At 64.6% G+C, this 12,489-nt stretch overlaps 1 protein-coding gene across 3 annotated transcripts; it reads left to right on the top strand.

Moving 5' to 3' along the window:
• Positions 1–2,886: 2,886 nt before the first annotated feature.
• On the top strand, positions 2,887–12,484 carry DENND6B (DENN domain containing 6B). Of its 3 annotated transcripts, none has more exons than XR_016216451.1 (21): positions 2,887–3,188; positions 6,216–6,254; positions 6,326–6,368; positions 6,876–6,988; positions 7,457–7,537; positions 8,239–8,344; positions 8,436–8,515; positions 8,597–8,656; positions 8,869–8,924; positions 9,291–9,413; positions 9,499–9,594; positions 9,740–9,782; positions 9,912–9,977; positions 10,505–10,569; positions 10,646–10,735; positions 10,816–10,869; positions 11,165–11,274; positions 11,888–11,990; positions 12,074–12,148; positions 12,226–12,367; positions 12,432–12,484. XR_016216451.1 is itself a non-coding variant. In XM_089307803.1 (21 exons), exons 1-20 carry the CDS (start codon positions 3,012–3,014, stop codon positions 12,346–12,348), a joined length of 1,755 nt encoding a protein of 584 aa, XP_089163929.1. In that variant the 5' UTR covers positions 2,896–3,011; the 3' UTR covers positions 12,349–12,367; positions 12,432–12,484. The 3 variants fall into 3 exon arrangements, 1 of the variants encoding a protein (XP_089163929.1); XM_089307803.1 differs by having other exon boundaries at positions 2,896–3,188; positions 9,688–9,782; XR_016216450.1 differs by having other exon boundaries at positions 12,226–12,484.
• Positions 12,485–12,489: the final 5 nt, after the last annotated feature.

Raw genomic sequence — 12,489 nt, 5'->3', positions numbered from 1 at the left:
ATGCCACAGCCAGCACCGGCACTTTTGATCCTGCTTCCGCTTAAGACCCCAGGGAGGCAGCAGGTGACTATTGGAAATGGGTCAGTGGTGTATTTTTGTAGAAACTCGGCTTGGCCTCAGCGCAGCCATGATATCAGGCCTCAGTGATAGAGCGGCAGGTTGAGGGCTTGCAGATGATCCCAGCCCTCCCTGTGGGTTTGCCCCGCCCTCCACCATCTAAAGCTCTTTTTCCCCCCCGGAAGCTACAAGACACAAGGTGCCGACCCCACCCCGTCCCACCCTTCTGATGGCTTTTTGTTCAGCAAGAGCAGGTCAGACAGGACTACCACTGGGCCCCTTTGCTCCAGTTCACTCCTGTGTTGCGCCTGCCGCCTGCCGTGTGCAAGTCCCCCTCCCTCCTGGGAACCACTCTCCTATCAGCCGCCTGCCCCCACCTTGGGCTAGATTGTACCTCCCAGCTCTCTCCACCCAGGAGAAACAGGGGAGGGACCGCTGCCTGCAGGGATACCAGGAACTGAAAGCTGGTGAACTCTGGTCTGGGCCCTTGGGGTGGGGTGGGGTGGGGAATAAATCCTCCCTCTCTGCTTCCTACAGATTTCTGAGTCCATCCGTCGTGGGTAGGTGGTCTCAGGTGGGCTTATTTTCCACATCATGGCCCTAGTACTTGGGTTCTTGCCAACCACATGGGAAGCCTGACAGTTCCTGACTCTGGTTTTGTCCTGGCCCACACCTGGCTACTGCAGACATTTAGGGGGTGAACTGGAAGATAGAAGGGATCTCTCTCTCTCTCACTCTGCCTTTCAAACAACTAAATCTTTTAAAAAATGAAACACAGCCTGCACCGTGGTGCTGTGTTATGAGCACCAGCTCAAGTCCTGGCTGCTCCATTTTTTTTTTTTTTTTTTTTGACAGGCAGAGTTAGACAGAGAGAAAGGTCTTTCTTTTCTGTTGTTCACCCCCAAAATGGCCGCTATGGCCAGCACGCTGCGCCAATCCAAAGCCAAGAGCCAGGTGCCCCTACCTGGTCTTCCATGCGGGTACAGGGCCCAAGCACCTGGACCATTCTCACTGCCTTCCCGGGCCATAGCAGAGAGCTGGACTGGAAGAGGAGCAATCGGGACAGAACCCGGTGCCCCAAACGAGACTAGAACCCAGGGTGCCAGTGCCACAGGTGGAGGATTAGCCTAGTGAGCCGAGGCGCCGGCCCTGGGTGCTCCACTTTCAATCCAGTTCCTTGCTAACGTGCCTGGGAAAGCAGCAGAAGATGGCCCTGTGCTTGGACTCCTGCATCCATGTGGGAGACCCGGATGCAATCCCACTTTAGTCCGGCTCAGGTCTGGCCACTGTGGACACTTGAGGAGCAAACCAGGGGACAAATCTCTGTAACTCAGCCTGTCGGGCAAGTTAAATAAATCTCTTTAAACTTTTTTTTAAAAGATTTATTTATTTGATAGTTACAAAGAGAGGATAAAGATATCTTTCATTCGCTGGTTCACCCCTGCATGGCTGCAGTGGCCATGGCTGGGCCAAGCTGAAGCTAGGAGCTTCTTCCAGGTCTCCCACATGGATGGCCAAGACCCAAGGACTTGGGGCATCCTCCACTGCTTTCCCAGGCACATTAGCAGGGAGCTGGATGGGAAGTGGAGCAGCTGGGATTCCAATCAGCACCCACAGGGGATGTTGGCACTGCAGGCAGTGACTTTACCCGCAGTGCTACAGCACCAGCCACAATAAAAGAAATCTTTAATAAAATAAATTTCTCTAAAAATAATATGGATTGGTGGACAGAGGAATGAATAATAAACTATGACAACATTAGTTTCAGAAGCAGATTCTACATAGGCAGGTGGATGATCACAACACATTTTATTTGAAAGGCAGAATAACAGAGCTTCCATCGGCTGGCTCACTCGCCAAATGGCTGCCACGGCAGGGGCCGGATCAGGCGGAAGACAGGAGCTTCACCCGGTCTCCCACGTGGGCACAGGGTTTCAAGCTCTTGGGCCACCTCCTGCTGCTTTTCTGGGTGAATTAGCAGAGCTGGATCAGAAGTGGAGCAGCTGTCACCCATCTGGGATGCTGGCGTGGAGGCAGGCTTAGCCCACTGGACCGTGATGCCGGCCCCTCACTCTAGTTTCTGGACACTTGCACGTGTTCCTAACAGCGCGTGCTGGCTCATCACCCCAGCGGTCCTGGGCTGCCCCTTACTTGTATCGCAAGTTTAGTGACTTGCCGTCCTTACGCAGGGTGGTACTTCTGTGAGGCAGGCATTTCGGCTGGTGGTTAACCAACCTGCCTCCCACAGCCGAGCACTGAGCGACATGGATGGCCTGCAGTCCCTGGCTCCTGGCTTTGACCTGCCCCGCAGCTGTGGGCATGATGGAAGGGAATCCTGACAGCATCCCCTGACCGCCCCCAGGCCACTCCAGGCGCAATCGCCACCGGAGGCCTGGGGGCAGCTCCCGCAGCCCGGCCGTCTGGAAGAGGGAGGGCTTTCCTCCGAAGCAAACCAAAAGCACCCGGGACGCACGGCCCGGCTCGCAGCCGCGGCTTCCCAGGCGCGCCTTCGAGGGGCGAGGCAGGCGGACCCGCTGCGCTCCCCGCCTTCCCCTCGCCCCGCACCTCGCTCAGCGGCGTGGGGGCCACAGGCAAGCCTGGGACTTCGGGCGGGCGCGGGCGCCCACGCGGGCCGCAGCCTTTGGATCCGCGCGCGCGCGCGGGGCCCGGGCGGCCGCAGAGCGCGGAGCCGCCGGCCGGGGCGACAGGGGCGTCCGAGGTGGCGGGGCCAGGCGGGACCCCCCGTCCCGGAAGTGCGGCCCGCTGGCCGGTGCGCGCGGCGGCGCTCCGGGGCCGGCGCTCCTCCGGCGTCAGGGGGCGCGCGCGGCCGCGGCCGCGGCCGGCTGCTCTGCTCCGAGGCGGCCGCTCGACTGCTCTGGGGCGCTGTCCCGCAGGCGCTGTCCGCGGCCACCGCCCTCTCGCGTTCCCCCGGCAACGCGCCCCGAGCCGCCGCCATGGATGCGCCGTCCGGCGCCGGGCCCCGCCGGGCTCGCGGCAGCCCCGGCACTGCTGAGCCGACGGCGGCGGGCCGCTCGGCGCGGGCCCCGACCGCGCCCTGGGCGCGCTTCTCCGCCTGGCTGGAGTGCGTGTGCGTGGTCACCTTCGACCTGGAGCTGGGCCAGGCGCTGGAGGTGAGCTGCCGGCCGGCGGGCCGCGCCCCCTCCCCTGGTGCGCAGGTTTCCGCCCGGTCCCCGCCCCCGCCGCCGCCAGCGGACCGGGAGGCAGGTGCACCCGTGTAGCCGCCGCGCGCGTCGCACCCCTGCACAGGCCTCGGCCTCCGCCCTCCTCAGGGCCCCAGGAGGGCTCCGCAGGCAGAGCAGGGCAGAGCAAGCTGCTGAGTTCCCGTTGGGGTGGGGGCGGCAGGGCCGCACACGGCCCAACCAAGGCGGGCCCTTCTGATTTTTCCGGGTAGATGCCTGCCGCGGCTGTCGGCCTCCGATGTTCACCCCTCAGCCGCTCCAGCAGGCGCGGGGTCGCCCTGGAGCTCAGGCCCACCGTCTCTGGCATCCTCCTCCCCACTGCCCCCCGCCGGAGTCTATGTCTCCTTAAAACCCCGTGCACCGCTTGGCTCACGTGGAGCCGAGGCCCCGCGGTTGTGTCCCTCCTGCTGCACCCCTGGCTGTGTGTCCTCTCCCTGCTCCTCTTGGCCTGGGGCCTTCCCGGGGGTCTCCCCACTGCCAGCCAGCCTCCACCTGCCCGCGGGGCAGCGTCTCCTGGAGCTGGGGATGAAGATGTGGCCATGACGCTGATGGGGAGCTGCCAACTGGGGACTGTCCGGGATGTAGACTTCACCAGGGCCAGAGGGAGGGACTGAGAGGTAGCCGCTGGCCCTGCTGGACTCCCAGAGGTGTCCTCAGGGAAGCCGTGGCTCTGCCTGGGAGATGCTTTCCAAGGTCCCTGTGGGCTCTTCCAGTTTTCTGAGTGGACAAGTGACCCGTGGGCTCCTGACACTGTGGGTGCCCACACACCGTCCCCACTGGACACACTGGTGCAGTTACGGAGTGTGGACAGGGAGGTGACTCGCCTAGGGCTGCAGAGCCCACTCTCTTACCCCAGTGCCTTTTTCAAATTGTTCCCTGGGCTGGCGCCGCGGCTCACTAGGCGGGTTCTAGTCCTGGTCAGGGCGCCGGATTCTGTCCCGGTTGCCCCTCTTCCAGGCCAGCTCTCTGCTGTGGCCAGGAGTGCAGTGGAGGATGGCCCAAGTGCTTGGGCCCTGCACCCCATGGGAGACCAGGAAAAGCACCTGGCTCCTGCCTTCGGATCAGCGCGGTACGCCGGCCGCAGCGTGTCGGCTGCGGCGACCGTTGGAGGGTGAACCAACGGCAAAGGAGGACCTTTCTCTCTGTCTCTCTCTCTCTCACTGTCTACTCTGCCTGTCAAAAAAAAAAAAAAAAATGAGTAAGAGGTTACCCAGCCTGTGCAAATTGCTCCCTAAAACCCCAGGCGAAGTTAAGGAGGTGTGTGTTGTGGCACAGCGTGGTAAGCCACTGCTTGGGACACCCACGTCCCCTGTGCACATGGAGCCGGAGGCCAAGGTGGCTGGTCAGATGCTGCAGGAGCCCAGGACTGTTCCAGTGGGCACCAGGCTGTGGCTGTCTCTGGCTGTCCTGTCCTGAGTGACTGGTGGGCCCTGCCCCTCACGGAGCTCTGCTGAGCACCCAGTGGGCCCAGCCCCCCTAACAGGTCCCCTTAGTTTCCCATCTCTCCCTCCTGACTCCCTCCTTCCTCTTTTTTTTTTTTTTTAAGATTTATTTATTTGAAGGCAGAGTGACAGAGTGAGTGAGAGGTCCTCCATCCGCTGTTTCACCCCCAAATGGCCAGAACAGCTGGAGCTGGGGCAGGCAGAAGCCATGAGCTAGGAACCTAGTCCTGGTCTTCCACATGTGTGGACATCTGGTGCCATCCTGGGTGCGTTAGCAAGAAGCTGGAGAGGAAGCAGAGCAGCCGGGACTGGTTCTGGCAGCCTGACGTGATGCCAGCATCGCAGGGGGTGGCTGAACCGGCTGTGCCGCACACCAGGCCCTGCCGCGCCTCGTGGCACCTGCCCAGCTGAGGGCTTCTTGACTGTGCTCCCCTCTGATGTTAGGTTCTCCAGAGAGACAGGAACAGTAGAATATTTTGAAAGACAGCAGAGGGAACTGGGGGCTCGGCTCCTGTAGGTGGAGCGGCTGAGAAGCCCCTGCACGCTGGAGACCTGGAGCGCGGCTCGGCCCGAGTCTGAGGGCCTCAGGACCAGGGGTGCTGATGCCGTGACTTTCAGGCAGAGGCCAAAGGCCTGAGAACCGTGGCGGGTCCGAGCTGTGGGCTGCAGGGCAGGGGAAAGAGCACCCCAGCTCCAGGACAGACAGAGAGGAACCCCCCTTTCCTCCGCCTTCCCTGCTCCGTCCTGCCCTGGGCCAGGTGCTGCGCAGGGCACCCCCCACCAGCCTCCCTGGAGACGCCTCGGATGAAGGTGTCCGTTGATCCAGTCAGCGGCCACACCTGCCTGTGCTGGGCTACCCCAGACGCGTGTGCGCGTGTTCCACAGTGACTGTATTGGGGGGGGGGGGGACAGGTCCTTGCCCTGGAAAGGCCGGGTGGGACGCAGCAACAGGCCCAGACCAGACAAGGACAAGAAGCAGGGCCCTTTCAGCAGAGCGGGCCCGGCGGCTCGCCTCCGTGGGGTTCAGGGCGCACTGCAGAGGGCTCCTTCCAGCCTGGGCCCAGCTCCTCAGGGCAGGCGTGGCAGCTCCAGGCACAACGGCTGCCTGGGAGAGCCAGGCCGGCCCAGAAGGCACGGGGAATGGGGGCTCTGAGGGCTCTGCCTCTTGACAAGCTGCAGGGAGCTCCGTTGTGGCACCCCGGGTGGGTGGAGTTCCCAGGCCAAGCTCTGGCAGGGCCCTGTGACCACTCCAGGCGAGAGAGGAGGCCCCAGGAGGGCTCTGAAAGCCTCCCCCTGGATGCTGGGGCCAGGGAGGCTGGCCAGGATATGTAGGAGGAGGCAGGAAGTCCACTCAGTGTGCTGGCCCCTGGCTGAGGGGGACCCGGAGGTGGGCGGCCAGAAGCTTCAGCTGTCGGGGGAGTGCCTGGAGGCCAGGGAGAGAGCCAGGGGGAGAGGGCACCGCACCAGCTGGACACCTCGCAGACACAGCTCACCTAGTGCTTTGTCCTCCGCGCAGCTGGTGTACCCAAGCGACTTCCAGCTCACGGACAAGGAGGTAGGTCCCAGCCCTCGGGAGCAGAGAGCACCGGGAGCGAGTCGGCCCTCACTGGGGATTCTGTGTTTCAGAAGGGCAGCATCTGCTACCTCTCCTTTCCCGACTCGCACTCAGGTGAGCAGCCCCGCGCTCTCCCCAGGACTGGGTGTTGGCTCTGGGGCTGCGGAGGCGGGTGGGGCCCTGGGCCACCTGTGCTGCCCAGTGTCAGTGGACACCCAGAGCCCTGGTCGCAGCATGTGGCCAGGTTCCCCGATTCACATGGAAAGAGGTGGAGTGTGGGCTCGTCCACCCCATCGCTGTGGCCACCGGGAGCTGGGCCTGCTCCCCTCTTCTGCCCCTGGAGCACGGGTGTCGGGATGGCCATTTGTCCAGGGCCTGATTTCTGTCTGGGAAGGTGGAGCCTGTCTCCCTAGACAGGCTGAAGGTGTGTCCTGTGTGCTGAGCTTATCCCAAGACCCCTGAGCAGACGCCGGGCTGGGCTGGGCTGGGCTGAGGCGGGCAGTCTGTGGGGAAGCACGGACCCCCGGGCTGGGCTGTCCTCAACACCGTTTAGGCCAACAGAGGCCCCCCATGCTGAGCAGAGGCCCAGCACTGACCCATGTGGTGGCCCCTGCTTCTCAGGCTGCCTGGGGGACACGCAGTTCAGCTTCCGTATGCGTCAGTGTGGAGGCCAGAGGAGCCCCTGGCACAGTGAGGACAGGCGCTACAACAGCGGGGCCCCCGTGGCGCTGCAGGTGAGCCGCGGGCCTCTCTGGCCATTCCGCACCCGACCCCTGTCCCCTGGGGCCCTGCGGGGGTCAGGCTGGTGTTAGTCCCTTCGAGTGAGTGCCTGGGTCCTGTGTGGCAGGAGAGGTGGTGGCCAGCCTGTCCTGTGGGGTCCCTGACCGCCTTGAGCCCCGGGGGTGGGCCAGCTCCTAGCAGACTGGCCAGACCCTGGAACTTTCCCTCTGCACCGCGTGTCCGTGGCATCTGCATGGCTGACCATGGCGCCCCCCAGCCCCCGCCTGCCACCTCAGCTGCCTGTTGGGTCAGCAGTCACGTTCGCTGCCTGTGGTCCTGCCCGCTTCTGAGCCAAAGACCCCAGGCCTGGCCCGGCGAGGCCGGAGTGCAGGGACAGCAGCTCCCCCAGCCTTCCTGTCCCTTGAGCTTTGTTGCCCCTGCTGGGCCGTCCTAGGGGCGTGGCCAACGCTCATTCCTTGCAGAGGGACCCAGCCCACTACTTCGGCTATGTCTACTTCAGGCAGGTGAAGGACAGCTCCGTGAAGAGGGGCTACTTTCAGAAGGTGAGCCGCCTGCCCACTCTGAGGGGCCCTCCCCTGGCCGCAGGGCCAGCGCGCCTGCTGACCCTTCCCGGGAGGCCCTGTCTGCTCCTCACTGCTGGCTGGAGGGGCCTCACACTGTCACATTTGGGACCACTTTAGTCTTCTTTAAATTTTATTTTATTGGAAAGGGGGGTGGGCAGAGGGCGGGAGGGATATCTCCCATCTGCTGGTTCACGCTCCAAATGCCCGTAACAGCCAAGGCTGGGTTAGGCTGAAGTCGGGATCCAAGAACACGTGGGTGGCAGGGGTCCAACCACTCTTGCCATCACGGCTGACTCCCAGAGTCCTCAGCAGCGGGATGCTGGGATGGAAAGCAGAGCCGGGACTCAAACCCGGGCACTGTCGTGTGGGACACAGGTGTCCCCAGCCGCTTCTCACCTGCTGCGCCAATGTCTGCCTTCAACTTCAGTCTCGAACTCAGACGCTGAGAGCCAAAGCTTGCCCCGGGGAGATTGTCCCCGAAACGTTGGCCACTGTGGGTTTCCCTCTGGGGGGGCCCTGGTGTCCAGCCCCACCCCACTGCCGTGCCAGGGTCTCCTCAGCACTGTGAAGCAGGCGTTGGTCCCCTCATGTCAGCCCAAGCTGGGCCAACTCTGGGGAAGCCTGCAGCCTGCTGCATGGCTAGAGGTGACCGCTCCTTGCCGGCCCTGCGTCCCCCACAGTCTTTGGTGCTGGTGTCCCGCCTGCCCTTTGTCCGGCTGTTCCAGTCCCTGCTCAGCCTGATTGCCCCCGAGTACTTCGACAAGCTGGCCCCTTGCCTGGAAGCAGGTGAGTGGCCAGCAGGAATGGGCGGCGTGGGCAGGGTTTGGCAGGCTGCCTCTCAGGGAGAGCTCCTGACACGGGCCACCTGTGTTCACAGTGTGCAACGAAATTGACCAGTGGCCAGCCCCTGTGCCTGGGCAGACCCTGAACCTGCCTGTCATGGGCGTTGTTATCCAGGTGAGGCCGGCCGGCTGGGAGCAGGTGCCGCGGGTTCGTGGAGGCTTCCTGCCCTCTGGCAGCTGCTTTCTTCCTCCCCAGGCACACATCCCCTCCAGGGTGGACAAGCCTGAACCCAGCCCTCTGAAGCAGTGTGACCAGGTGGGGGCTCAGGCCGAGGGCCTGGACTTTGACCAGAAGTGGGACCTCGCCTTGTGGGGTGGCTGTGTCTCGGGGCAGGGCTGGGAGCGTCACACCCTCCCCTGTGCTGTGGTGGAGCAGGGGCCCTGGGTCTCTCCTGGTGCCCAAGGTGCTGCTTGGGGCCCAAGGGGCACCAGCCTGGCCCCCGGTCCTGACTCACCCTCCCCTCTCAGAACCTCCTGCCAGCCCCAGTGGTCCTCGCCAGTGTCCATGAGCTGGACCTGTTCAGGTGAGCCCACCAGAGACCACCATGTGCGTGTGGCGGGGAGGGGGCCGCTCGCCATGGGTAACTCAGGACAGTGACCCTTGGTGGAAGTACACAGAAAGCAAACCTGGGCCCCGCGTCTGTACCCAGAGGAAAGCGGGCAGGGAGGCTGGGCTTTGAGACTGTCCCGCCCTGCGTGGGCCAGGCCCAGTGTGAGTGGACTGTCAGGGACACACACTCTCACGACTGTGAGCGCCCCTCCCCCTGCCTTCCTGCTGGGCCAGTGCTCTGTGCTCACCCGGGCTAACCTGGAGAGCGGTGGGAGAGCAAGGTCCAGGGGCCTGGGTCGCCTTGCAGGGTACCCACCCCAGCCTCCCTGCCTGGCACCAGGTGCTTCCGGCCTGTGCTGACCCACGTGCAGATGCTGTGGGAACTCATGCTCCTGGGGGAGCCCCTGCTGGTCTTGGCACCCTCGCCCGACGTGTCCTCAGAGCTGGTGCTGGCCCTCACCAGGTACCTGCCTTGCTGGGCCGGGCGGGGGGCGCGGGGCTGTCGAGGCTGTGCCTCCTCGGCTGCTCCCTACTGTCGGCTCCCACAGCTGCCTGCAGCCCCTCAAGTTCTGCTGCGACTTCCGCCCCTACTTCACCATCCACGACAGCGAGTTCAAGGAGTTCACCACCCGCACGCAGGCCCCGTGAGTGCTGCCGCCCCACCTCCCACACCCTCCCTGCAGCTCCCCGGGCCTGTCTTTGCCCCCCTCTCTCGCTCTCTCTCTCTCTCTCTCTAGACCCAACGTGGTTCTGGGAGTCACAAACCCTTTCTTTATCAAAACACTCCAGCATTGGCCCCATGTCCTCCGGGTCGGGGAGCCCAAGATGTCAGGTGAGCAGTCCGGGGGGTCAGGGTGGGGCTCCGAAGCCGCCTCTGCTTAGGGATGGGAGGGGGCGGTGCCTGAGCCTGTGGGCGTGGCCACAGCTGGGCCCTGAAGCGTGGCCACTGGACACCTCGCAGGGGACCTTCCTAAGCAGGTCAAGCTGAAAAAGCCCTCGCGGCTGAAGACCCTTGACACCAAACCAGGTCTGTACGTCTGGGCTGGGGCCCTTCCAGTGGGGACTGCCCTGCGCTTGTGCCCTGGGCTGGGGCCCTTCCAGTGGGGGCTGCCCTGCGCTTGTGCCCTGGGCTGGGGCCCTTCCAGTGGGGGCTGCTCTGCGCTTGTGCCCTGGGCTGGGGCCCTTCCAGTGGGGGCTGCTCTGTGCTTGTGCCCTGGGCTGGGGCCCTTCCAGTGGGGGCTGCCCTGCGCTTGTGCCCTGGGCTGGGGCCCTTCCGGTGGGGGCTGCCCTGTGCTTGTGCCCTGTGCTTGTGCCCTGTGCTGGGGCCCTTCCAGTGGGGGCTGCCCTGCGCTTGTGCTGTGGGCTGCCTTCCACGTGGGGTCCTGTCTGGAACTTGGCAGTGGGGGTAGCCAGGCCCCCCAAGCCCTCCTGAGTCCTCGTGGGACCTGGGGATCTCCTCCGTCTGGGGCTGGGTGGGGTGAGAGGTGCAGGTCCAGCCCTGCCTGTGTTGGAGGGAGGCCCAGAGGCTGGGATGCAGCTCTGCCCTCCTGCCAGGCCTCTACACTGCCTACACGGCCCACCTGCACCGGGATAAGGCTCTGCTCAAGCGGCTGCTGAAGGTACAGGTGGGGCAGGGGCTGGACGGGGTCCCTGGTGTGGTGCGAAGGCCCTGAGGGCTCAGCCCCTCCCCCACAGGGTGTGCAGAAGAAGCGGCCCGGGGACCTGCAGAGCGCCCTGCTGCGGCGGCACCTCCTGGAGCTCACACAGAGCTTCATCTTCCCCCTGGTGAGGACCTGGGCTCAGGGCGGGGGTGGGGGTGAGGGGGGCAGGTGCCGTGGCCCAGGCTGACTCCCCTCCCCCTGCAGGAGCACTACATGGCCAGCCTCATGCCCCTGCAGAAGAACATCACGCCCTGGAAGGTGGGGGTCCAGGGGCCTGGAGAGGGTGAACCCCAGCCCGCTGCTGGAGGAGGGAAGGTCGTGGGCAGGTGACCCCGTGGAGGAGAGGTTGGAGGAAGTGCGGATGTGCAGGGGCCACCAGGGCAGGAGGCGGGCCCTGCACCTGCCAGAGGCCCCTCACGTCGGGGGAGGGGGTGTGTGTCGGGACCTGGAGGGTTTCAGGGACGCTGTCCTGGGTCCGTCCCAACCAGCCCAGTGCAGGGCCTGTGTGGGGCTGTGCTCGCCACGCGCTCAGCTCACCCAGACCCTGTCTCAGACCCCACCGCAGATCCGCCCCTTCCGGCAGGAGGACTTTCTGCGGAGCCTGGAGCACTCAGGGCCCCAGCTCACCTGCATCCTGAAGGGCGACTGGCTGGGCCTGTACAGGTGAGTGGACAGCAGGCCCAGCAGACGGTCAGCCCAGCTCAGCTGCATGTGTGCTAGGCCTCCAGGCTGGGCCTGTACAGGTGAGTGGACGGCAGGCCCAGCAGATGGTCAGCCCAGCTCAGCTGCATGTGTGCTAGGCCTCCAGGCTGGGCCACAGGTGAGTGGACAGCAGGCCCAGCAGATGGTCAGCCCAGCTCAGCTGCACGTGTGCTAGGCCTCCAGGCTGGGCCTGTACAGGAGAGTGGACGGCAGGCCCAGCAGACGGTCAGCCCAGCTCAGCTGCACGTGTGCTAGGCCTCCAGGCTGGGCCACAGGTGAGTGGACAGCAGGCCCAGCAGATGGTCAGCCCAGCTCAGCTGCATGTGTGCTAGGTCTCCAGGCTGGGCCTGTACAGGTGAGTGGACGGCAGGCCCAGCAGACGGTCAGCCCAGCTCAGCTGCATGTGTGCTAGGCCTCCAGGCTGGGCCACAGGAGAGTGGACGGCAGGCCCAGCAGACGGTCAGCCCAGCTCAGCTGCACGTGTGCTAGGTCTCCAGGCTGGGCCTGTACAGGAGAGTGGACGGCAGGCCCAGCAGACGGTCAGCCCCTCAGCCGCAGCTTTTGTCGCACACAGACGGTTCTTCAAGTCCCCTCATTTCGATGGCTGGTACCGGCAGCGGCACAGGGAGATGGCCCACAAGTTGGAGGCGCTGCACCTCGAGGCCCTCTGTGAGGCGGTGAGCAGAGGCCGGGTGGGGAGCAGGGCACAGGCCCCGGGCGGGAGGGAGGGCGTAAGTGATGGAAGTGATGTCCCTGGCAGGACATCGAGACCTGGATGAAGGACAAGTCGGAGGTGGAGGTCGTGGACCTGGTCCTGAAACTTCGGGAGAAGCTGGTGAGGCTCGCAGCCCTGCCCAGCCGCTGCCCGCCCCCCTGCGCTGCCCCTGGCCCTGACCTCTGCTGCCCCTGCAGGTGCGCGCGCAGGGCCACCAGCTCCCTGTGAAGGCGGTGACGCTGCAGCGGGTGCAGCTCTACATCGAGATGGCCATTGGCTCCCTGCCCAAGGACCTGCAGGCCGTACTGTGCCCTCCCTAGGACAGAGCTCGGGCTGCAGGCCCAGGACCCCTCCCCTCTGCAGGCCGTACTGTGCCCTCCCTAGGACAGAGCTCGGGCTGCAGGCCCAGGACCCCTCCCCTCACGTACTGTCCTGGCAGTAAAGGTGTACTTGGAACCACG

This window comes from Oryctolagus cuniculus, chromosome 11 (assembly GCF_051225735.1).
Source record: "Oryctolagus cuniculus isolate XC-2025 breed Fujian yellow rabbit chromosome 11, ASM5122573v1, whole genome shotgun sequence".
NCBI classification, from domain to species: domain Eukaryota; kingdom Metazoa; phylum Chordata; class Mammalia; order Lagomorpha; family Leporidae; genus Oryctolagus; species Oryctolagus cuniculus.
This window is presented reverse-complemented; position numbering and strand designations above follow the sequence as displayed.